General features: G+C 35.3%; 1 protein-coding gene across 1 annotated transcript in view; it reads right to left on the bottom strand.

Annotated features, from left to right (window-relative positions):
* The window catches only part of LOC105452245 (extracellular sulfatase SULF-1 homolog), a 75,026-nt gene that overhangs the window by 25,760 nt on the left and 22,518 nt on the right, over positions 1–26,748 (bottom strand). The window contains exons 2-3 of the mRNA XM_011693196.1: positions 8,468–8,807; positions 7,330–7,569 (exon numbers count right to left, since the gene is read on the bottom strand). Coding sequence (XP_011691498.1) covers positions 7,330–7,569; positions 8,468–8,738 — 511 coding nt within the window. The 5' untranslated portion in view covers positions 8,739–8,807. The remainder of the gene's footprint in view (positions 1–7,329; positions 7,570–8,467; positions 8,808–26,748) is intronic.

The raw sequence follows: 26,748 nt of genomic DNA, 5'->3' as shown, positions 1-26,748 counted from the left end.
TCGATCAACTCCGTAAAATACAACATCATGTAGAGAAACTTTATGAAGTAATATAAATCAATATGTTCTGTTATTAAAATCAACAAAATTTGCGCAAGAATTAGTTAATCAGTTTGACTTCTGAGAAACTCACATGTAATTTGTCGCAAATAGTTTTACATGTAAAATAACGAAGAACTTTTATCATTAACATTCCTCGACAATTTCATTAAAACAAAACTGGTAATAGCAAATCTCATGAAAAGTATTATTTTTCTAGAAGATGTCTTGGATTTGAAGAAAATATAGCTCATTTTCACTTACTTCTATACGGAATTCTATATGGAATTAAAAGAATAGTAAAAAGATATGTAGCCGATCGATATCGATATCAGGATAAGACGGTGTACATCCGTTCGTCGTGTTTCTCTTATCTGCTTTAATTTATTGGCATTAATAGTATTATTAATATTAAGTCCTCTGCTTATCCTGCAGAATACTTATGTTGAAATCTGCTATAGCATTTAATGTGCGTGTGGTCTTATCATTAAACTGCAAAGTCTAGAGCCTGATGCAGTACAAAATTACCATAAACAGAAAAAATTATATTTAAAGACGCGGTCGAGCCTCCACCGCAGGAATCTTGCCAGGAAATTATCCGCAAAGAAATATAATTAAGAGTATATTAAACAAAATGCTTTACTACACAGCGCGTCTCATAAAATATAGGCTTGCCTCATTAACGTTTTGTGCAGTAATAACAGCATAAGATATAAACTTTTAGGTACGAAGCTATTTTAGCTGTACCAACGTAACAGCCTCATTAATCTTGCATTAATTTCCATTCTCCACAGCCTATAAAATATAAAACATTTGTCAAATCATTTTTGGATATAATTATGAAGAGACTCGTCTATGATTTACAGTTCACAATAGTAAAAATATATACATTAAAGAAAATATTAAAGTATATTTTTTAATTAAAAAAAAATTTTTTTATATTTTCGTAATAAGTTAAATAAGTATTATTAAATAGCAAAATGCATCTAGCTAACAGGTAATAAAATTACTTGTAAATGAGAATTAATTCCCTATAATCCTGACAACAATGTCATAATAAGAAGTCATAAACAATCCTATATTTAAAGATACCATAAATTAAAAATATAAAATGCATAAAGCTTTATTTTTTACTTAAGTTCAAGCAAATTTCACTTTAATGAGAAAAATTATTATTTTATAAAAATATTATACATATTATTAGGAAGAGATATTTATCGTGTTTTAAAGTATTAATGTTACAAGACAGATTTTTAATAGATAAGATTTCAATTTAATCAGAAACTTTATCAACAAAAGAAAATAAAGTAAACTCTCGATATTTGGTACATATGTAAATTCACGTCTATTGTATTTATTTCAGTTTATTGGTGGGACAAGCATGTGCAAAACCCCACCTTCCAAAAATTTGATTTAGAACCTCCTGAAAGCTAAAACAGAAATAGAGATGTCTTGTGAAATAATCTTAAATAAGTGCTTTTATATACGAAAAATGATTTATGTCTGAAAACTTCCTCTATAGTGTGAAAATTGATATAACCAAATATATATAGTCAATTCGCATGTTCTCTGTTATTTTATGTTCTTCCTGACTGAAAGGTAATTAAATACTTGTGTGAAATCTGAAAACGACGCTTCGGATCTATTCTGTAACGCATTATTTGCCTGATCAAACTGTAAATGCATAAGTAGCCAAGGAGGTAGGCTTGATTTACGTGATGTTTTTTTCACTAGCAAGTAGCGTGCCAAGAAAACATGTATTGAATAAGTACATATATAGAAATATAAACACGTTATAAGATATTGTATGTTTCCTTATCAAACGCGAATTAGTTCTTGCGTTTTCTTGCACTACATACATTCGAATAATTTAACGAACGTGCACTTTTACCCGTCAAACTCGCAAGTCACGAACGCACCTTAATGGTGAGACCGAATAACGTATGCGCTAGCGACAAGATTCTCTCGCGAAGATAACAAAGAAAATTTGTCGCCTGGCCGGCCAGTCCCGGTATTCTGGTCAGGGACACCCTATATAACACAGTCGGCGATAACAAGTTCTTTTCTTTCCCTAAAACACGACCACCAATCAATACTTCGCAAAACATGTTTCTTTGCGAGATAATTATTCCCCCTGATCATTCGAGTCACTCGACGATCGGAAAGCTTTGTTAGAACATTCTTTAAATGCCACATCCGCAAAATAAGATTCTTTAAAATACAGTCAGGAAGAAGAACTAATAAGGCAACAGAGAACATGCGAATTGACTATATACATATACCGTATTGTACATATTCTGTTATGTCAATTTTCACACTACACGGAAAGAACAATTTTGCTGAATCCAGATCTGAAAATAATTTTTGTTCAATAAACAAAATAATTTTGTACGAAAATAAAAATAATTGCTAGAATATCAAAACGTTTTATAGCAATACTTATCAGTTTTAACATTCCAACAAATTATTTTGATGATTCAATAAAAAATTATTTTCAGATATATTTTTAGACCTTTCAACAAAATCGTTCTTTCCGTATAGAAGAAGAAATATAATAAATCATTTCTCGTATATAAAAGTACGAACAAGTACCTACTCATTTAAGATTATTTCACGAGATATTCTCCATTTTTTATGTGAATTATATTTTAGACTAACAATTAGTTGTAAGCAACCGCAAATTTTTGGAAGGTGGGACTTTGCACATGCTTGCCCCACCAATAAATTGAAATAAACATAGATGTGAATTTACATTTGTAGAACAAACTATTAAATGAGCGACTTTCGTTACCCTCAACTTTTCATATACATATAATCGTGATGATTCTAGACTTCAATTTTTACTTTTATGTATGTCGTTATTTACAAATGTGATTGGATCTTTAAATGAAGTTAATCAAGTACATGTGTAATATGTTATGAAATGATTTCCTAATTGAATTTTTTGTTTATATAAGATAAAAATTTGCCACCTTCTATTTAAGCTAAATTGAATCTGGTTTAGATATATTATTTTTTTAATTCTTGCACATTAACGCGTTCGATAAAATTATTAACCTTTCACATCCTGCGCGATATTATGCGGGTATCTAGCGAAAGCGCGAGATTAAGTTGAAAAAGGCCCGATCAAATCAGGTCATGCAAGATTTGTAGTATCGGTAGACGAGTTTCACGGGCCATCGGATTGAAACGTATGGGCTAGGGGCAAGGTATGAGCCCGTCAAGCGAGAAACGTTACGTCATCAACGATCATACTCGAGAGAATCGTAAAACGGGGCGGCATATCGCGGCAATTAGCCGCGCTTTCACCGCCGGTCGCGATTCAGACGAATCTTATCCTGATGAATCCGGGGTTATCTCGACAACGCCAGACATTGCGTCCGCAATAGTAGACGGATACAATGTGTACGCGAATTTTGGAAGATCGCCAATCGTAGCAATCGTGCCGGATGTAGACGAGTGGCTCGATCGACGAGACAGGAGTCTGGCTACTCTGGCTATGCCGGCCGGCCGGCCGGCCGGCTGGCTGGCTGCACTTTCAGGGAGCAACGTCCTACCTCCGCGAATATGGTCGCGAACGAGCGCGACGGAAAGGAAGATACCGACGAACAAGAAGAGGCACAGAAGAGATTCCGGGCTCTCTTGTCCGAACGTCTGTGCGAGGTCCGACATCGCGGCGAGCGGGCGCATCGATTGGTCCCAGCGAGAGGATTTTTGCCTCCCTTTGCGCCCCATAAAATACACCGTCGCCTTGCATTCCTCCTATCCTCAATTCTATAGCAACGTCAATTATCCTTAACTGAAGTTTAACTGATTCTCTGACCCTCTTTCTCGACAGAATCGAGAAACGGATTGAGATTCAGTTAAACCGCAATTGAAATTAACAAACGTTTTTAACAAATCGGATTTTAGAGATAGAGTATACAGGATTTTTGAGTGCTATTTGCAGAAGCAACGTCAATTAAATTACATATTTTTAAAATTGCAACTTTTATATATCTAAAAATTATGCTTTGTATGCGTAAGAAAAATTATATCCAGAAAGTTATAGTTTATTTAAAAAGTATATTTTCCCTACGAAGTCTCAAGAGTTTCATAATGGTCGAAATAGGATAAAAATTGTTAAACACACAATCGATCATCTATTTCATTCGTTTCTCTATCGTTCATAAAATAAAAGTACATTTATACAAAGTTATACATAGTAAAAAAATGTAGCTCCTTATCTTTAACACAGATTATTTTTTGATAAACATTTACGATATAAAATTTTTGAAAAATGTGGGGCTTTGCATGCATGATCATCAAACTAAACTGAAATAAACATAGACGTGAATTTATATTTGTAACCGAAATCCGAATATCTAAAGCTTAACGTATTTTCTTTCATTAATAAACTTTCTAACTAGAGGACATGCGAATTGACTAAATATATTCTGTTATGTCAATTTTCAAACTCTAGATAGAGTCAGACATAAATCATTTCTCGTATTTAAAAATATGAACAAATGCTTATTTAAGATTGTTCTACAAGATATTTTGTATTTCTGTTTCAGCTTTTAGGTAAACAACGTATATTACGTCAGCATATTTAAATTACAAATTTTTGTAAGGTGGAGCTTTGCCCTACCAATAAACTGAAATAAACATAGATATACATTTACATACGTATCAAATATCTAAAGCTTATTTTATTTTCTTTTGTTGATAAACTTTTTAATTAACAAGGAGAAGACCAGGTCATTACAGATCCTGATCCTAATTTTTTTGGGAAATAAAGATATCTATATCTTTATTTTGCCTCTAGTTTCACAAAAAAAACTGGGATCAGAATTCGTGATCGCACTGACCTGGCCTTCCCTTTGTAAGCTGAAATCCTGTTTACTAAAATTTGATTTATAACATCAATAATTTAACGCACAATAATCTCTTCCTAGTACTTGCATTACAATTATAATTCTATTATAAAATAATTTCTATATCAAAATAAAATTTGCTTAAACTTCATTGAAAAATATAGAGCTCTATCGTTCATTTTATATTTTTAATTTATGATAATATTTAAATATGCGACTGTCTATTCAAATTTGATTTAACGGTATGATATTGAGAATCAGTTAAACCGCGATTGAAGTTAACAAACGTTTTTAAAATCGGATTTTAGAGATAGGTGTATGTAGGATTTTTGGTGATACAAAAATCGTTCTCACGCACATGTACATACGTATATACGTAAAATGCAATAGAACTCCGTATCTAGGTTTTTCGCCGAAAAAAGAAATGCGGTATTTATCTCATACAAGCGCGCGACATCAGGTGACTGCAATATTTTACGGTCCATCAAGAATTCTTGGCGTCACGGACGCGCTAACGCGTTTTAACGACGCCCTTCAGCGATAAGAGAAATCGCCGATCGCAATGCAACGTGACGTGGTAAAGCCCGCGACATCCGCCGTGGAGGACAGATTGTATTACGTTCCGTGCGCGTCTCGATAAACGCGATGAGGCGTGTAGCATCGCAACTGATGCATCTATCCGCTGTATTACAGCATATTAATGTCATTGAGTATCATGTCGGAACGTCGCGCTAAGTCGAACACGGTGAATTTTGCCTGCAAATTGCAATGTTGCCACGTAACTCTTTATCGCCGCGGGTATGATCTAGCACAAGTAACGCCTTATCGCGGGTCATCTAGAATAAACTTGCTAAGTTCGCAAGCAAAGGATTATTAAGATCCCACCGTTCCTATATAGTTAGCACTCGGCGTGATCTAAATTATCAAATAAGTAGATCACGTAAAATATCGACATGTGCGACATGCGTGTGGCATGTATGATGTATTTGAAAAAAAAAAAACGAACGAATCATATACTCGATATTTAGATCGAGTCTCGTATAGTAATATGTCAAAAATGTAGCCGCAACAGAACTCGATCCACGCTGAACGGATATCCGCGGAATCCGCGTAGGCGATTGATAGAAGTCCGAATCTCAATCGAGATGTGATCGAATATTTGGATTTTTAGAATCAGATCGATCGATCGCGTCGCGGCGCAGGTGCGATGTTACCGAGCGTTTTTGACCCTCCAGAGAGAGAGAGAGAGAGAGAGAGAGAGAGAGAGAGAGAGAGAGAGAGGAGCAAGATTCGCCAGGCGGCGAGATGGGTGGCTGCGGGAGGGGAGGGAGTCTGCAACACTCGCCGAACAATCGCGCGGGACGGAACCCGGCTTGGCGGGATCGTGCCTCGGGAATTTCGCGGGAATGCATTGCCGTGTTCATCCTATCCGGCGCGACCTATTGCACGGAATGAAAATCGCGGAACGTCGGCATGTCGAGCACGAAACGTCGGGGAGGAGAACGCGGCGGATGGGGGAGAACGCGGATTAATCGGGATTTTAATTGCGGGAATATACGCCGCCCGCGGGCGCAGCATCCGTATATGTAAATAGGGAACGTCAGCTTGCCTCTTCGTTTAACGACCGGCAAATAAGTATCGTGGAATTGCCACGACGACGTTAACTTATTATACACGCGCGACGCGAGGGATTGAAGAAGAAAAAAAGAAGAGGAGGAAAAGGAAAGTAGTTTCGACCTATTCTGATTGAAAATCCCGGCCTAAGTGGCTCGCGCCGACCTGCGTAACGAGGATTTATCGCTGACCGTACTTGACTCCAGTTACGCATAGTGCGCATTGTGCTGGGCATAGGGAGGTAAATAGAAATCTCACTTCTCAATTGAACGTGCCTCGATTATCCTGATTGCGTTTGTACGGCCAAAGGTCGAGTTATGTGCATTACAATGCAACAATAACGCGCCTGTTCTCTTCGTATCGCGCCAGTAATAAGCGCGTTGAACGATAAATACGCTCTTTAAAGTAAGCTATTTTCGATTTTCCTTTCTCTCGCAAGATTTTTCGAATTTGGAACAATTTAGAATTTGGTGGACAGAGAACGTTACTTAAATTTTTGTAATATATATCATTCCGTTTCCATTTTATTATAAGGATAATTCGGAATTGGAAATCTATTTGCCGGTATAAAAGCTCTCTAACATTAAAAAATCTAAAATTGAAAAAATTTGATAAAACGTGTCGGAAAAGTTTCGTGAGAAAAGATGAATGTTTCGTGGTAAAAGATGGTAAAAGTGGGATGTTCCGTGTTTTTAATACTGCAATAATATCGTTAAACGCTTCGCGTGCGTGCGATTCTTCGCGAAGTGCGAGATCACGAAGCTGGGGACTGTAATCATCCGCCAGGCTTACAGGATGAACGGACGGACCCCTCTTTTACCTGTCCGATATCCCGCGTTGCTCAAGTAAGCGGCGAAGGAGTGCGGTTCGTGATCTCGTTGCCACTGGGGACTGCTGCAGTTGTCGTTGTTCGTGAAGACCTCGTGATTGTGAACGTAACGACCGGTGAGCAAAGAGCTCCTGCTTGGACAGCACATGGGAGTGGTCACGTACGCGTGTCTCAGCTCGGCGCCCTCGTTCCTTATTCGCTTCAGAGTCCGTGGCATGAAGTTCAGCGAACCTGCACGACGGATACAAGACAACTATTTTGGAGTCGAATATGTACACGGACTTAATCTATGTACGCCAAAACACGTCCATTGTCCCGCAATGCGTTTAATCGCGTCGGTTTCATACAATATGCTGCTTACCGTGCTGAATGCGAATGTACTATTAAAGTTTATTACAGGATATACGGTCTTTACCTATGAATCGTATTCACATTTGAAGAGTCGCGCGAGCTTTCCATAATAAAAATAATTATTATCGGATTAACGAATCGAGAAAACAACATCGTTGAAAGGCATATATGTATCTTTCATTAAATTTCAAACTATTTATTTTTAGTCTAATTTTTTTAATTGAACACGTTGAAAATTAAGAGAAACAGTGACAAACAATTAAGGCAAATAAAACTTTGTACTCTCTAGAAAAGAATCGATTCGATTTATTGCGCGGATGAAGATTTCGAATGTTGCACGCACTTACTATACTTTGATAATAAACGAATTAATGAAATAAATACACGAGAGATTCTATGTAACGTTACAGATAAGATTACATATTGCACGCGTTTCTCTTCGGGTACGTGTCGCGATATCTCGGAGCGGGCCTTTGCAAGGACTGAGACTAATATCGCGATGGACGAGATAAGGCGCCAGCAGGCTGCCGCACGCAATAAACAAAGTGAACACTGTGCTCCACGTAGGCATTTGTACCGCGGGCGATAAATGAGTCTCTCAGAAACCAAACTGATCGACTTCAACGAAATAAAAGGCAGACAAAGTTGATGAGGTAATAAACTAATCATGTGTGCTCTGCTATTAAATTAAGAAATTTACAGAAGAGATCGATCATTTCGGCTATATCGAGAGAGGCTTAAGTGTATGGACGCTGTATTATAACATGTCGCAACGAACCCAGTTCGACGTCTTGATCATCCGTCAGAATCAGCACGATGTTGGGCTTACGTTCCCTGGGCTGCTGATGCGGCAGATAGGGCGAGTTCGGCTGATGATTGTAATTATTATTGCTGTTGTAATTCGACTTATGGAGGGAACCGCGACGCTGCTGCTGCTGCTGCTGCTGCTGCTGGCCGGCGTACGCGTCATCCGCAGGTCTGTCTCCGTCGGTCCGTCTGGCATTGACACTCAACAGGAGGAGGGCCAGAAATTGAAATAGCTTGCTCATGGCGGCGGCAGCGGTTGGTGGTCGTTTATGGACTGGCTACCTCAATCAAGTGTCATACCATGGTTGTGACTGGAACAGGAAAACGGAGCACGCATCACGTTAATGGGCGCGTGAGTCCGACGGTAATTGGATCGCGGCGCGGCAGAAAAAGAGAAAGAAGAAGGTCTTTAAAGAATCTTTCCCGCCTCGTATATCTGGAACGTATATCTCCGCTCAAACAAAAACAAAAAAAATTGAAAAAGACGTAATTGCGTGGAAAAAAGAAGTCATCGACTGTCATAGGAAATCGTTCCAATCGCAATTTCTGTTACTTCATATATTGTGCTGATTGACAGAACCAATTCGTAAAAATGTCTACAATATGTAATGTATGTCGCGAGTTTCAAATCGTAAACGTTTCTTTACTGCAAAATTAGAGGAATCACTGGTATTATCTTAAATAAAAATAATTGCACATGCAATCCATGAATTTATGTGATAATTTTGATATTTGATTGTCGCGATGATTTTGTATCTAAATTAAAAAAAACCATATAAAACTGTCAGTAGATCATCATTACAAAACTTTGTAATTACATAATTAAAGATCTTATAATTTATATGTTATATCTTTGTAACTACTATCGATATGTATTTCGTTTTTAAATTAATTCTTTAGCATTTATAACTGCATAATTTTAATAAATAATGACCAACAGAACACCTAAATAAATATTAATATTTTAACGGTTATTAAACGAATTAATCTAAGACTTAATATAAATTTTTGTATTACATATCTACAAATTAAAAGCAAATTCATATAATAATTATAAGATTGCACTTAACTCGAAATCGAAACTCAAGAATTAGACCCATAACATTCTAATGATAAAAGAAAATTTCTGTGTTTCACTTATATTATATTTTGCAATGAACAATTTATAGCGAAATATAACAATGTTGCCTAATTGTTATATTTCGCTATAAATTGCTCATTGCAAAATGGCATTTATAGCGGCGTAAAGCGTGTATCTACCGATAAATATTCATCGAATCAGACATTCCGATCGTCCGATTGTGTTTGTGCGCGAGCTGCGACGCGATATGGTGCCACGAATGAAATTCTTGCACGACCAAAACTCATTACGTAATCCGTTAATAACCACGAGCAGTTTGGATGCGCAGTACGATAATTATCTCTAATAAACGCGGCAAACGTATTCAACATCGTGATCGTTGCACGCATCGTGCCAAACAATTAACGGGTCGCATTACTGGCGATTCGACACGATTAGCCGCAGATGCCGCGTATGCTATGCCCATCAACAGGCTTTACCGAGAACGAACGTGATCATCCGAACTAACTACTAAACACGTCTTGTTACTCAGGAATGAAAGATGAGAGATGAAAGGTGCAAAAAAAAAGAAAGAAATTACGTGACCTTGCCGGACTGTGGAAGCGAGGAACGAGACCATAATCGCATGGTCCGTGTTTTGCGGCAGACCTCATCGTGCTGCATGTTGCGAACATCTAACGAAGAACTGAAAGAGCGATAAATAATCGCGCAAACCTGAATTAACTCCTCATTATTGACTTATTGTTAGCCGTGTAACTATATTATTAAGATAGATCGTAAAGAGCGTCGCAAATTTCTCTAACCTAATCACATTTTTTTTAAATCAAAAATTTATATCTTCTAGTTTGTGCTGAAAAGAACTTGTCCTAAAATTCTTTAAATTTTTGTGTGTACATATTAATATAGAATTAATTACATAATAATTACTATTAATTACTTTATATCTCTTTTAAATGCTACGCTTTTATAAATTTTACAATTAAATTTGCTTAGTTTTTTATCATTAAAATTAATGATTAAAATTAATTACGTCTAATACTTACAAATTATATGACACCAACTATAATTTTTATCATAATAAATTCGATAAATTTGCACAAACAATTCTTTAAAACTAATTAAAAAATAAATAATTATTTATTATATTTATTATATGTATGGCATTATTATATTCATTCGTATTATATTAATATTATTTATACTCTTATTGTCATCTTGTCAAATTTATATTTATATTTCTTTCTTAAAAGAATAGATTCTTTTTATAATCAAGTTTCCGGTGATTTTTCGCGGCTGGAATACCAATGAAAAGATTTCGCAAACGGTACTACGATAAAGCTTTATGATTTTTTTCATCATCTCCTATTATCCAAGGCTCCTAATCTCGTTTATCTATTGCACGTGAGACGAATAAAACAACGTAAGGTGAACGCTTCGAGCAACGCGATAGGTGGTATTTTAAGACATCTAGAAGCTAGAAGAAAATCGAACGATGCGAGACTCGAATGGGAACCCGATCGGGCTGAACGGATGGAAGAATGCTATAGAGAATGTTTTCGCAGACAGTCAAATATGGACGCGGATGGTTGCACGGCAGATAAACGCACGATGCCGGACGGAGGGTTCCCACGATTCGAGAGGATGCACTAAGGAAGAATATTATTTGCGGAAATCGCTGCGCCTTCGGCGTCGTCCCCGTCGTATATCCTTCCGCACGCGTATTATTGCAATCAATTTTATTAGATTTCTCGTAATGTTCATCTCTTTTTGCGCCAAGATCTTTCAGATATTGAATGATGCTTTCGAAAAGCATCTCGTGCGCTGTTTTTATATAACTTGAGCAAATTTTTTTGTATTTTTCGTGTTTCATAACATTTTTCCAATTTTCTATAATATTTATATACTTCCGCTTTAATTGTTTCTTCTGTATTGTAGATATGATTGCGTGTTTCCGACGTTTGATATTAAAATCACGTTTTGGATAACATTACCGATTAATAGCTGCATCCAGGTGCAAAGAAGTTCCTCAGTCAAGACGCTCGTATTCAAATTGCATCACAAGACACTATAATATTGTATATCTACTCCGTATAAACTCGCGATATATCACGTGTGCAGATTAATGTATCGCTCTTTTAACCTATCCGCAGAATCCGGTTTCGACACCTCAATGGTTACGTGCAGCCCACGTGATAATCCGAGCATTTGTAATTAATTCGGCTCTCGTATTTGCGATGCGATCTCCCAAAATGGTAGCCTGCGTCATTTCACCAGAAAGAGCGACACGATTAAAGTATCTTATGCTCGAACGAACGTAAAAACGTGGGTGGATCGAACGAGTGTTGTGTATATTGATAAATATTCAAAACGCCTTCATGCCCGCGCGCGATTTGTGCGCCAATACTAAAGGTATCATTAGCATTGTATTAACAAGAATAAAATATAAATAACAGCAATAAAAATTTGTAAATTTCTGAATAAGCTTGAAACAATGCGTATAAAATAATGCAATCGTTTATTCTAAAAATTAATTTTTAAAGTTTTGTAAATAAACGTACTACGATTTATGCAATAATATAATTTCATATTCATAGCTTATTATAATTCTATATGACAATTGAACTTTTTTCTCTCTAATGTTTCTAAAATTTCGATTCACCCATTTATATAAAAAAAAATCAAAACATTTTTATATTATAATTAAATTAATAAATAATTTTATATATCAGAATGAGGAAGTCTTTTTTTAATTTTTGTTAGCTTGTAATTTTTGTTAATTGTATCGACTATTCCATATACGAAATTGAAACAAGTAGATTTCTCATCAAAGTAAATTCTCATCTGTAGAATCCTCCCTTTTTTATTTATACTCTTCTAGAAAATTTATTTATTGCATGCTACTGTTTTATATTATGCATTCGCCAGCCACGCATCCTCGGTGCTCACTTGGCAAGAGCCTCAATCCTGTCCGCACTTGAAATACGATCTAGTCTGCGAATAAATACAAGCACGGAGAACGCCTTTGATACGCGCAGATCCGGCATTCTTGAAGTGCACGCAGTGTATATCCACGCAAGGTACACAGTTGGTATACTTGTTTGGATACCACATGCTTGGGATCCACTTGCTTGGATTCAACCTCGATCGGCGCGATCATGAGATTTCATCTTGTACATATCCTGCACCTTGCACGTTGTATTTCAAGTTCAAGTCGATCGCGCAGGGAGGCGTAAGGATAATGATAATCCAGATAACACGAACTATCCATCCAGTCGCGAGATAAATCGCTTTTCTACCCACTTATATACAGGCTGTAGCTTAAAACGCGAGCATCGTCCGTAGAATGCGTAATATTCGCGAAACGGAGAAAAATATTGCTTGAAACGTGCCATAAAATTGCTATCTTCAAAAATAAATTTAAGAATACACATTCTTCTGTTATACATCTTTTACATAGTACCAAAGAAATAATGTTAAAATAAACCATACTCAATTGCTGTAAGATTAATCTTTTAATCCTCAATTAAATTAGACTTGCATGCATATAGTTTAATAGCAAAAGTAGGAATAAATATAATTCGAAACGACTTCTATCGTATTTTTTCGAATAACATATTCCGTAAGGAATACCCACGCTTCAAGACGTCTATATAAGCTCGTAATCCTTGAATTTATTTTTTATGTCGTTCGTGGGAGTAGATACGTCTATAAAAACATCGTCAGTGCTGCACATGTATGAACAGCATTACTTTTACGATCTAATATTTAACATTTTTTGATGTACATAAAGTATATTGACATAGTTACGATCGTAATTTCATGAGAGAGCAGAAAACCAGAAAAAAATTTTTAAAAATAGTACAGAAAAATAGAATGGAGTTTGCGTGTTTAATATTCGAATAATTTTGTAATTATCTAGAAATGATGATATATAATATGTTATATTCAAGCTAATCATACGTATTGTGTCCGCATCACCATCGACGTGGGGCAGGTTATTATGCTAATTAGCGCCAAGTATATGCGCGCGCGACAAGTCGAGAGGCGGCTGGAAAGATGTCAGGAAGCGATGTCACGTTCGGTCCGGGCTACTTGATCGCGAGCCTCTGATCTCGCGTTAATTACTTGCTAGTTGATAGCCACCTCGGTCCTATAGTCGAGCAGACAGGCGGGCGACACTGAGAACGCGAGCGACAAGAAGAAAGCAGAAGTATCTTATACATATAAATTCTATTCGATATTCATAATTTTTACAAAAATCATATTCTTTTTTATCTATAAAGAACATATATCCAAGTTCCGATTATCACGTGTCAAATAGCGTGCTTTTCTAGACTACGTCTATCTCGATTTCTGATCGGATGCTCATGTTTTTCCTTGCGCTTCGATCTTTGATAAATTTTCCCTAAGATCTCGTGTGCATGGATGAGAAAATTAAATATTAATCCGATATTGGGATATTGAGAGATAGTTACGTGAACAAGTTATCGCTATTTTCCAGTTTGCCTTGAAAATAATGTAATCGAATAAAATGTTTTTTATCATTACCGTGCGTATCACGGAAATATAAGATCGGAGCTTGCTTTCGGGCAAATGAATTTAGAGGATTAAACAAGTGGCACACATTATTGACGATCCTCACACCGACAAACGTAAATCCCGATCATGTATTTGCCGTACACATACTGTGCGATAGCTGACGTCACTTCCTGGACAGAGTAGCAGGAACGAACGCGCGCTGAATTTAGCACAATCAGATAATGTAACGAGTGCGCACGTGCATAGGTACTTTCGACTTTGCGCGATGCGCGAGTATACGTATGTATCATGTATACCCACATGTATGCCTACATCACGTGTTGCATCCGTTCGTCATTCTTGAATTGCACCTTGCGGGCTTGGAAACCCAATCCTGCTGCTACTGTTTTCCCAACACTGCAACGATAAGTGTAAGGAGTTCCGGAAGTTCTTTCACTATCAATAACAGACGCTGAGATGCAAAGCATTGTTGTCTATTTTTAAAACTTCCAAAATAGGAAATAAAAAGAAAAAAACAGCCGTAATCAGTCATACACTAATAGTTATTGTTACTTATAATATCAGTAAGAAACTGTCCAAAATATATAAAATTATTCGTTATATTCGTTATTAATAATTCATGATGTAATATTTCGCATTAGTTTATACAATATCTAGAAAATATGCGCAATTTTTAAGAGATTTTAACTTAACTAAAAAGTTAGGAAAAACATTTTTTTAAATGTCTGCTAATATTTTATATTGTATTTTCGCTCATTTAGTCTCTCCAGGTTTATTGAAAGAAGTCAATTTACATTGCAATGTATTTATGTTCCAACCAATTAGCATTGAATTTGCAATTGAATGATTCTTGGATTCTTAGAATAAATATTTTGCTAACTTTTTAATATTCATTAAATTTTCATTTAACACTTTCATAAATAGCGTTGTTATATACTTCAAAATAGTGCTGTACAATTAGTATTACGATAACAGAAATTTAACGATGCATATATAATAACAAATTAAATTAACGTTATGTGTAAATACGGAGTGAAAGGACGCGGCAATAATAACACGAAAAATACACTCGGCACTCGAAATGGGCACACCGGATTGAACAAATTTAACACAAGGAACGTTTCCTGTTTCGCATTGTCTATGCTGCATACATACATCTGCGTGTACATAGACGATCGTGTGATGGCTATTTCCTGCATCTGCTTTGATACCGCGCATATTCGTCGGCTAATTACTCAAACATACCGGACGTGATTTGTATATCATCTCAATTCGCACGTCCATTTGTTGTATACAATTTTCCTGAGCAATATATAGCCATAGCGAGAGACATTTTACAATCGTAGATCTTCCGTTCCGCATAAATCCGATGACGAAACAAAGCCATTAGGATATTTTGTAACATTAATTTCAATGGTAACATACGATAAAATTAAAAGTATTTTCCAAAAAGTTCATTCGTCCTGATTCAAGCGATGCTTTAATTTTTAATATTAGCTGATGTTAATTATTAGTTGAAACTTATCTTTCACAAGAATAAATATTGTTTGAAACAAAAAACGATATTTTAATTGCTCCCAAAAATTTATGTCGCAAATTGTAGGTATCTAATTTTTTATAACAAATAAAAATCGTGTCTCATTTCGCACACACTACACGTACGTTTTATCATTAAAAACGCTCAAAGTGCCGCTCAACGAGCTGCAGTATTCTAATAACGGAAAGAGAGCTGTCATCCATTATCTAATCTTAAAGATATCAGCGTCGAGACGATGGCAATTCGTGGCTGCCGACGCTGTTAACGACAGCTTTCTTCGTCGATACAATAAGAAACCGAGGTCGAGGATGATGACGAAGGGAAGGAACGCGCGCGGACGAAGGATGAAAGGGGCGTCGAAGCCGTGCCCGACGAGCGTCCGCGGAGCGTGAAAATGAGGAACGACGAGGGCACCGCACCACGGCACGACACCACGGCGACGTGTGGGCGGTTATTGTTCGGCTGAGAGACCGGAGATTTCGAGGGAGAGATCTCTCGAGGAGAGCACACAGCGTGTCTCGACAGCCACGAGAGAGATCGAGATCGTATCGCGAGAGCGGAAACTCGAGGACCCCGATTAAATGAACGCGCTCGGTTCGCGAGATAAAAGAAACGGGGAGTGGAGAGGAGACGCGAGGTGGTTCCTTCTCACAACAAGATATCAAGGGCTGCGAAGAAGATAAATCAAAAATTATGAAATGCAAGGACAAAGAGAGAAAGAAGTCCATCTCTCTCTCTCTTTCTGGCAACGTTTTTATCAACCGATTTAACAGCTCGATGATTCCGTTGCGCGTTCGTCTGTGAAGCAAATGATAATTTCGAAAGCTTTTGAATTTTCGCGTGGAAAGTGAGAATATTATGTTTATGATCTCTCCACAATCCATTAATAATGTTTACTAAAATTTGTAAATCTTTCGTCCAGTTTAAAATGTGGATTGGTATTTCTTATTATCGATGACAGATTACTTCGTGAGATTCGTAATAATGCTAAGCTTATTTTTCGTGTCTTTCAAAAAGCAAAGAGATATAAATGCATCTTCATATATCATTTTCGGCTTTATAAATGGATAATAATATCATTCGCGTGATGGATTTAAGAAAATGTCAGCGATTTAAAGATCCATTTCTCTACACTGTACATGCCAGTCATGAAAATAATCTAATAATTTTATATGATCCAGACAATGCATTGTATTTTTATAATTGTAAGACATATTTGTATAAAACTTTACCAGTACAAAAACATTTAGCATGACAGCAATAAATGTTATAAAGAGATTTTTTTAATAATTACGAGAAGGAATATCTTGGAATCCAAAAGTGTCTAATAAATCTTAATGAAATGACAAGTGGTTTATGTTTTCATAATTACGAATGGATCATACATAGTGGAGAATTTACAGAATAAGCGTAAAAAGTCCAATGGGCTTGACGGCCCGTCTTGACGTGGTAATGGCTAATTACAGGGAATTAATAACGAGAAGAAGGTGATATCTTATAAGCGAAGATCGCGGCAACACAGCGTCCGCATGTTGACGTTGCACATGCGAGAGGATGACGTAAAGCGTTATAAAGAACGACGAGAAAGAGCGAAGGATAAGGTCAGCAGGCGAGTCCGCGTGGAGTATAGAAGAGGCTCCTCGCGAAGAAATGACGGAACGAGAAACGAAGAAACGCGAAGAACTGCCAGACTGCTTGGCGGCGTCGACTTTATCGGCCCACGCGACGCTTGTCGAGCCGTGTCCTATGTATACGCATACGTTCGCGAAAGGCCTCTTCCTCCTTCCCATCGTACGTGTCGACATTAACGTATGAATATGGCATGAGTGAAGCGGCTTTACCATGAGGAGACAGCGCCGGTTTCACCTGAGATGCCTCTGGTGAAGACAACATTTCTTGGTATGCAATCAAAACAAATCCGCAGGTCTCAATCACTTAAAAACTTATTCATCTTTACAAGTTTACTTAAATCTTTACAAATCGTGAACACGCCTCGCGAGGCATGTGTAAAGTTAACACTCAAACATTAAAATTGTTTATAAAGTGAAGTTTTTTATAAAGTAGCGAGGACGTGTGTGAAGTTAGCACGCCATTAACATTAAAATTAGTTCTGATTAGAGTCCCCGCTTTATTTTAAAGAAACGAAGAGTTCTCTATAGTTTATAACAACGGCTCAGAACTATTTCATCATGAACTTTGATAAGAAGTTAACACCTCATTTTTTAAATTTAAATTAAAAATTGTTATTAAATAGAACTCTTGTTACAAACTATAGGGAACTTTTTGTCTCTTCAAAATAAAGCGGGAATTCTAATCAGAACTAGGAATTTTAATGTTAATGGGGTGCTAACTTCACACACATCCTCGCAAGGATCAGTAATGAGTGTAATGACAATGTAATATACACAATGTATCGTTAAAATATATACAGAGTGTCCAAAAATTCGCGAATCAAAATATTATAGCAAGAGTCTTCGAAAAATTAAGTAAAAAAGTTATTTGTAAATTTTTATTTTAAACAATAGTTTTTGAGATATAAAGGTTTAAGTTTAGTCAATTACAGATTAGTTACTCGCGTGAAGTGCACGACCACTAACACTATCGACGCGCTCACGGACATGTTTAATCGTAATTGGTATTTATAATTGGTTAAATTTAATCTCTTTTATCTCAAAAACTACTGCTTAAATTAAAAGTTTTCAAATAACTTTTTTACTTAATTTTTCGAAGACTTTCTTACTATAATATTTTGATTCGCGAATTTCGGACACCCTGTATATAGTATTGCAATTTATAAATCATCTTAAAAATCTTGATACATAAATGTATATATAAATCTTAGAAATATACTTTCATTTCGAAGATTATTAAAATATTTATGTCTATACCTACGTCCAATTTTAGAAGTTACAGATACACATATATCACTATATTTATTACGCCCATTTTACCATTCATTCTGCTCTGCATTCTCGGTTTAATACCCGCTACACACATAAATTCCTTTCTATTAAAATCCATATAATCTAAAAAGGAAAAAATTTTCGTTCGTATATCTCGTACGCGTGTATACACGTTTTATGAATGCGCCCCTAACGATGAAATATTAATGTTAATTTATCCCTAATCCACGCGTAGTTCGCAAGATATTTATTCGCCCGCCAAAAAAATTCAATTCATCAGTTATTTATACATCATCTCCGTTCACGGAGATTTTCGTCACGCCTAATTTTCATAGCGTCGAACAATTTCAATATCCAATATTAATTGCGAAACTGCAATTAGCCGCATACCAGATTGATCTAAACAATTAAATTACACTAATTAAGTTTGTAAAGAGAGGCCGGCATACGACCATTTGAAACTGCCTAAATAAATTTGTTTCCAGTTGTTCAATTTCGTACAGGAAATTTCAGCGTGTATCGTAAATTCACTTTACCAGAATACTTGTCACTATGTGATAACGATAGGATCAGATGAGTAAGCATAATATGAGTAAATACAATATGATATGTTTGTCTTCATCACGTATAGACAATTTCGAGACACGCGCGCCATACTGACGATCGCAAAATCGCGTTCTCAGACATCAAGTTCGTTTCTCGATTTCCTTTGAAACACGCGTCCGTCATTTTTTATAAAGTAGCAATTATAAGAATGTTTTTATTCTGTTCAATTATGGAAACTGACAGCAACGTTTGAGATAATTAGATGATTGCATATAGCTTTGACTGATGCTCGTATAATTTGCATAAATACGCAATAAGACGAGATAAGAAGGCAAAAATATTTCTCTGAATTTGTTGTTAAGCCGCAAAAATATCGTCGGACATTGATTGCCCGCAGTGTCGTAAATACTAGGAATCTTCCATGCCAATAAATTACCGTAATAATCTTGGATAAAATGTTCATAGAAACGGTCGATATAAATTAAATCCGCGAATCCGAGAAAGGATCAAGTCTCGACAGGTTTCAAACGAGAAATGACGCGCTGCAGACTTTAACGTCATGTCAGCATTGGCGACGGCTTGTGCACTTTAGTTAATGCAGCGGTTCGCGGTTAGAACTTCTCGCAGTATTTAAGTACAGAGACACGACGCGAGAACCGCGCTGCCAACTCTCTTATTGTAAGAGCGAATTTAGCATTTGCGTAATGAAAATTTTACTTCACGATAACCAGAGAAATACGCGTGGCAATTTGCGTTACAAAAAAAAAAACAATTAAATCCTTAAAAGCAAAAATGAGAAAGATAAAACTTACATGGCGTTACCATACAAGAAAAAGCTTATTATATTGAGAAATCAGAAATTAAAACTTTTTTAAGAATTATAACATGATATAACAATTGAAATAAATTATATAATGGCATTATACGTCAATATAATTTATATATGAAACAATTAGTTAAATAATTTGACATAGTTCGATGTGAGCGTTTCACGATTATCCATGAAATATTATGAGAAAAAGAAATGTACAAGAGTTTATGCATTCGTTCACGGTCAACTAATTGCTTAATTCCGACCAATCAAAATGATTTAATTCATTAGAGCAAAATTATTGCTTAAACATTTATTACCGGTACAGCAAGCTGTTAATTGACTTGCACATATATTCTTATCACGTATAACTTTCCTCTTTTTTTAGCAACACGAAATATATTTATGTTTCTATATTCAATCTAAGAAATTGTTCATATTTTTCAATACGAGAAATTATTTATGTATCAATTCATTTGAATATCAAAGCTGATTTGATCAGGGACAACACGACTGAAACCGATAAATATATTGTCTGGCTAGTATAGAATTGTAAGCATATTTATGAGGATAGTGAAACAAAATGTACATCCATAAGCAGCACAAAACTGCGTGGTGCGTGGTTAAGAAAAAAAAAATCCGAAAAATAGAAAATTCGAATTTACACTTCACTAGCCAGACTCTTTCGTCTGATAATAACTTATGTTTGTATTAATTTATTGGTGGAGTAACTCATGCAAAACCCCACCTTCAAAAATTTGTGTGTAGGTGTGGGATAAGAATCCCACAAGGAATGGTTACGATCGATTCTGTCTATTTATATAACCAATTATGTATTTTCTTATATACGAGAAACTATTTATGTCCAACTCCATCTGGAGGATATACATATACAAATGTTCTGTTATTGTAACAGCTACGACACAAAAATTCTCTCTCTTCCTCTCTCTCCCTCCTCTTCCGTCTCTCTCCATTCATTCGTTCTGTATTCGTTCCCTTATCAAATTCACAGAATTTACCGTCAATATTTGAACTATTCATGCCGTGATTTATCCGTGAAATTCGTGATCGAATAAACGCTTTGTTTTTGTCGAATATGTTCTTGATTACGAGAAGTAGCGCAATGTAATACGTGGCCGTCCCTATCCTTAATTAACCGTACACGGATCACTAGGCATGGCAACCGTTCAATTCATTTCAGCTTTGATCCTGTGACTATGCAACAAAGACTAAAAACTCGACACTTCCATCAAGTTGATGCAATCAATTCGAAATTGCATCTCTTTAACCTGGAAAGTTTCGTATGCTGAATAAAGTAATAAAACAAAGCGAGTTTCCAGAAAGTTGATGAATTAAGAAATTAAACCAGAGAGTGGCCAACTCTCTTAAAAGAGAGTTGGCCGTAATGTGCAAACTGGTTCAACTGCTAAAAATTATGCAGTGTTTTGTGGTTATAACTTATTAGTCGCTTTTCTACGTGAATATACCAAACACATTAAATAGCATTTAAGTTTCTTCGCTTGAAATAAAATATCGACCACCAGCGTCATTACCATCAGCCTCATCACAATGCAAGAATAAAGAAATAAACGGCACAGAATTCATTAAAGTTCCTAAACTTATTTTATTTTAAACTTTTGCAAAATGTCATAAGTTAAAAATTGTATCATCATAGATTGTTATCATAGACAAAAATTTAATTTTGTATCAGACGGAAAGCGACTGAATAAATATTCACTTAAAATTAAGAACATTGGATAGGATTTTGCGATAGAATTAAAAGCTCTCTAGAATATCTTTGATATTCAATAATCGATGATTTCGATTTCATATAACTAATTGGTTTTATTTCTTTTCATCATCTCTTTTTATCATCAACCATAAATAATTTATCCAAATTAATAATTTTGACTTAAATTAATATATTAATATATTAAATTAAAAGTATCAATTCATTCTACATATTAAATATGTAGGATTATTAAATTTCAAAATTCTTGAATATTCTCTAATATTTAATATCTTTTATTCTCTAATATTTAATATCTTTTTATCAAGAAATTAATTCCGATTTAAGTAATTTTATTGTCCGTTAACTAGATGTGTTTTTTGCTATTTATAATAAGATTTAGATATTTTATTATATTAGTATAAAAAATGGATATAAAAAGTTGATACTTTAATGTTTATTTCAATGTATATTTTTGCATTGTTAAAAATTACAAAAGGTAATTGCATTGTTAAGAATTACAAAAGGTAATTGCATTGTTAAGAATTACAAAAGATAATTGCATTGTTAAGAATTACAAAAGGTGTGTCTCTTCACAATTGTTCACAAATGACTTAACGAATATTTCGTATTTTATATATTCCGTAGTATTTGACAAATGGAATTCAATACAAGATTAAGACAGGATTGTCATATTAATGCTAATTCATGTCTGCGCATGAGAGTCGCTTCGTATGGTTTGGTCAAACAAATTTGTGTTCGTTTCCGATACGTCCGAAGTATTGATCTCAGATTTCATAAATTAATCATAATCATAATCGCTTATAGCACAATATAAAATCAGCGATTAATTGACATTCTGAATTACCGAGTGAATTTATTATCAATTTTACATAATTGAATTAAATCATGTACGAAAATTAATATATAATCAAGAAACTCACGAATGTTTCAGATCTGTGCATGTGTGTGTTCTTTAAACAGTTTTCATATTATAGGACGCGTAATGCGTTAATATTATTAGAAATTATATCTTAAACGATAATTATTACAGTGATCAAGCAATATTTCATTTAAGCATTGTCCGCCAATATTTTAAGCTTATATAGTCTGAAACAATTGCAGAACAGTTCACTGTTTTACACATTCGTATAATAAGAAAATTATACAAGATATTAATTACATAGACATTTGCTAACACGATAATTATCGCTCATGTATTAAGACGTGCTAGCAAATATCTTCCCCTCCTTTCATTCAAGATCCACGATTATCACGCGATTAGAGGAAAACTTTCCTCCTTGCCGATTATCTCGTCTGCAGAATTACAGTGCGCATTCGTTCGGAATGTACACATCTCGGAAAATGGGAAGCCCGAGGCGGCGTGGCCAGTTAATCGTCCGGTAATAATCACGGACTACCGTATATTGTCCGACAGGCAAAACTCCCGTCCGCAATTAAAGCAATTGCCAGCCGCTTAAGTCACTTTTCCACTCGCACGAGTTCGCTTTCCCCGCTGGCGCGTATCCGCGGGATTACAGTCGTAATCTCATACAATAGGGTGTGCGTTTTCTTGGAGCATCTCCTATTTCGACACGGAACACGCACGTTCGTGGCGCAACGAACCACGGGATATATTATCTCTCGGAAGCACTATCTCAGTTTCACTTCTACTTACAATTAGCGCGCACGCATAGTATGGTAATTCTCAAGATATAATGCATCTGACCAACGCGAGGGAGTACTCTAAACGCGCGGATAATCTTGCGGATCTCTCGGTGATTGGAAAAAATGGGACTACGGTTGATGAAACGGACGTAGGTGTAAGAGATATACTACTTATATGTGCGTCTTGCTAATTTGGACGAAAACAGAAGACAAATTGATTAAGATCCATTATTCTGAGACGACATTGCGAATTAGTAGTAAAATACTTTATAGAGAACGTACCGTGTTGCAGTACGAGATAATTATTTTATTTGGATAAGATTGTTTAGGTAATTAAGTTTTATGATATCAGTTTTATGAAACTTGTGACTCCTGTCTATAAGATAAATATATTCATTCAACGTTACGTATTTGATTTTAAATTTCGCTTGTGCAATACAGTGGTCAATATAACGATCGAAATTAACATTTGTGACAGATTGGTGAGAATAAATTTTTTGAAATAACTACTTATGTATTCTAAAAAATTCAAAATAGAAATAGATAAAGTTATCTTATAAAAATATAATTAAAATACAGTTTTGGAAAAGCATATAATTAATACATAATAATATAAATAATTACATAAATATTATATAAATACATATCCTGTAACAATACAGTGATCCATTTTGTTTTTGCGTATAAATATATAATATATGTATATCTTCGTGCATAACAAATTTTCACATAAAGGAATTACACGATGACATTTGATGCTCGATGCAAAGCATTCTATGTGTCAATACTGAGCTATATGTCATGCAACTTGACGTATAGCAAGAGCGACTACGGCAATTCTAAATGTTTCTATTATTCATAAATTACATCCAGCTGAGCGATATTTGTGTCAACTTCCATCGATTGATCGTTGCTGTTCACGAGTTCTCGACGTTATCGTACGATCGTTTAATTTTCCTGTATAGCCAAGGTAATTTGCAATTCGTATGTATATCTTGTTACAAACAAGAGGTGTTCACACATAATTGCCAGATAAATGTCGAAGAATATTGCATATGCATGTCTTTAACTAATGTAATCGTTAATCCTGGGTGGCGCCAAGGAATCTTAATTGGATTTCCAGCTTTTCTGCATTTTCTTCTACGATCAAGATACGCGTCGTGTCTTTCCTTGCCGCATTTTTTCTTAATGTTACAGATCGCGTAAGAAGTTTTCTTGTGGCATTATATAAATATCCGGATTGCAAAATCATTAGCACAAAATATAAATTACAAATAAGAATTTCATTCTCACGCACCCCTCACGATTTTCCCACGACAATAGCTCGACACGTGACAAAACGTTTAATATCGTGATTCTCAGCACTCCGTTCGTATCACGAAACACATGCAGCTGTTTACAAGAAATCGCGCGTTGTACCGCTTGTACGAAGAGCTGGCGTACATTCTATAGCTGATGCCGACGTAATGCGCGCTCCTCCCCGGGAACGTGAAAATAGCTTTCCCACGAGTTATCCAATTCAATCGTAACATTTATATCTTTCTTAACTCCTCCTAACTCGGCGGAGCGATGTAACACAAAAGCTCAATACAGGACGCATCGTGCTACGTTAATTTATTTATGCCCCGGCACACCGCTGATTGTGAGATATGGAACACTTAATCGACAGGATGTGTTTATTTTTAAGCATAGCGACACTCTACATTCATGTCGATAATGTCACAGGATGTTAAGGAAAAAAACTGAACGTAAAAGACGCATAATACTCAACAGACTAACAAATTATAATATTTAAAATCGTAATAATAAAATTAAAATATTGTTAGAGAAAGACCAATTCATATTAGCTCAAGAAGAAATCGATTTTCAATTGATCATAATTTGCAAATAATTGAATGCCTCGATATATTAGTTCCAAATTAATGAAAATCTGTTATCGAAATTAAACTCGTAAATTACCTAAATTATCTTTACACTCGCGAATGGCTGTATAGAGAATATCCCACAAATATCATATAATCGCTTTATAATAGCGCGTGAAGATTGAAAAATTAAAAAAGAAAGATTAAAAGATAAAAATCCTAATACTGAAGTATCGAAGTGACGATAATTAAAGAGCAATTCAAACTAATGAAATTAATAGGTCACTGTTATTAATTTTCGTTATTCAGATATTACATGTATAACAATCTAATATTGTCAAATTGATTATAATAACAAATTTTATTTGCTATTAATTAAATAGATTATAAAAGATTAGGATAAAATTGGCGTGCTATAAAAATAAATATAATTAATAGTTATTAACATCTTTCATTAAACAAATTAAATATTCTCAAGACTATAAGATTCATGCATAATCAGATAATTACACATATATTTCGGGATTAAATAAACCTAATCTATCCTAATCCACTCATTTTGAGACAATGGATCTAATATCCATCTGTATTATTCTTACGCTATTAAGTCGATAAACGTAAATTGATAAATTTAGAGACAGACGTTTTATCTATCTAATTTTCACAGATCCACTATCGTAAATTAAAATAAAAAACGATTTGCTCCTTGATGCGATGCGCGGAGTGACAGTACGTTGCGTTGGATTATAAAATATAAATATACCAAAGTTACAATAATGCTCAAAATAATAAATACTTCGAGAATAACCGTCCCGTATGTAAAATGATTGTCGACGTTTCATTCTATACAACATTCTAACAACTAAAAAAATAATTACTCATTCTCATCGTCGTTGCTCTGTCGTCGTCCGGTGCCTTCTTCTCTCTCCTCTCGTTCTTCTCGTTTCTTTATTATATATAGTACTAATATAACACTAACGGAAATACGGTTAATTATACTCGCATTAATCGTCGAGATATGATAATCGCACAGCACTTTGCACGGCACTCCCGGAAATTAATTACATGCATGTACTTTGCTATATTCTGAATAAGTGAAAAAAATACGATGTAAAAAGTATAATCCTCCAACAATAAGACGTATTCATAAATTAGGACAACGGAATTTCGAACGACAAGGAGCTTTAAAAAATTATCAATGTACCAAATTTTTGTGAAATATTAAAATGTAGAATTAATCAAACACATCGCGACGGCGCTTGAATCGAAGTCCGTCTATTTCGTTAATGAACGAACAATTCATCCGCGACAAAGATTTCGAAACGCGACGCGAGATTTAAGTAAAAAAACATCGTCTATAGAAATGTAATTGAAAGAATTCTTTATCGCGTCGATTCCCGTCTGAAATATATTTCAGTAAATAGTCGTCGCCACGAAATATGCGAGTCGTTAACTCTGCGAATCAGTCGATCGTGTCGGATAAAAGTCGCTAATTGTTTGCGGGAAATGATCGCGTTATCCTTTTGGCACTTGTCGCGAATGCGTATTTTGAGGGATAATGATGCCGATACTCAAA

The sequence above is a fragment of the Wasmannia auropunctata genome, unplaced genomic scaffold, assembly GCF_000956235.1.
Source record: "Wasmannia auropunctata unplaced genomic scaffold, wasmannia.A_1.0 LD336035.1, whole genome shotgun sequence".
Classification (NCBI taxonomy): Eukaryota; Metazoa; Arthropoda; class Insecta; order Hymenoptera; family Formicidae; genus Wasmannia; species Wasmannia auropunctata.
Note: the sequence above shows the minus strand (reverse complement) of the source record. Positions and strands in the feature narration are given on the sequence as shown.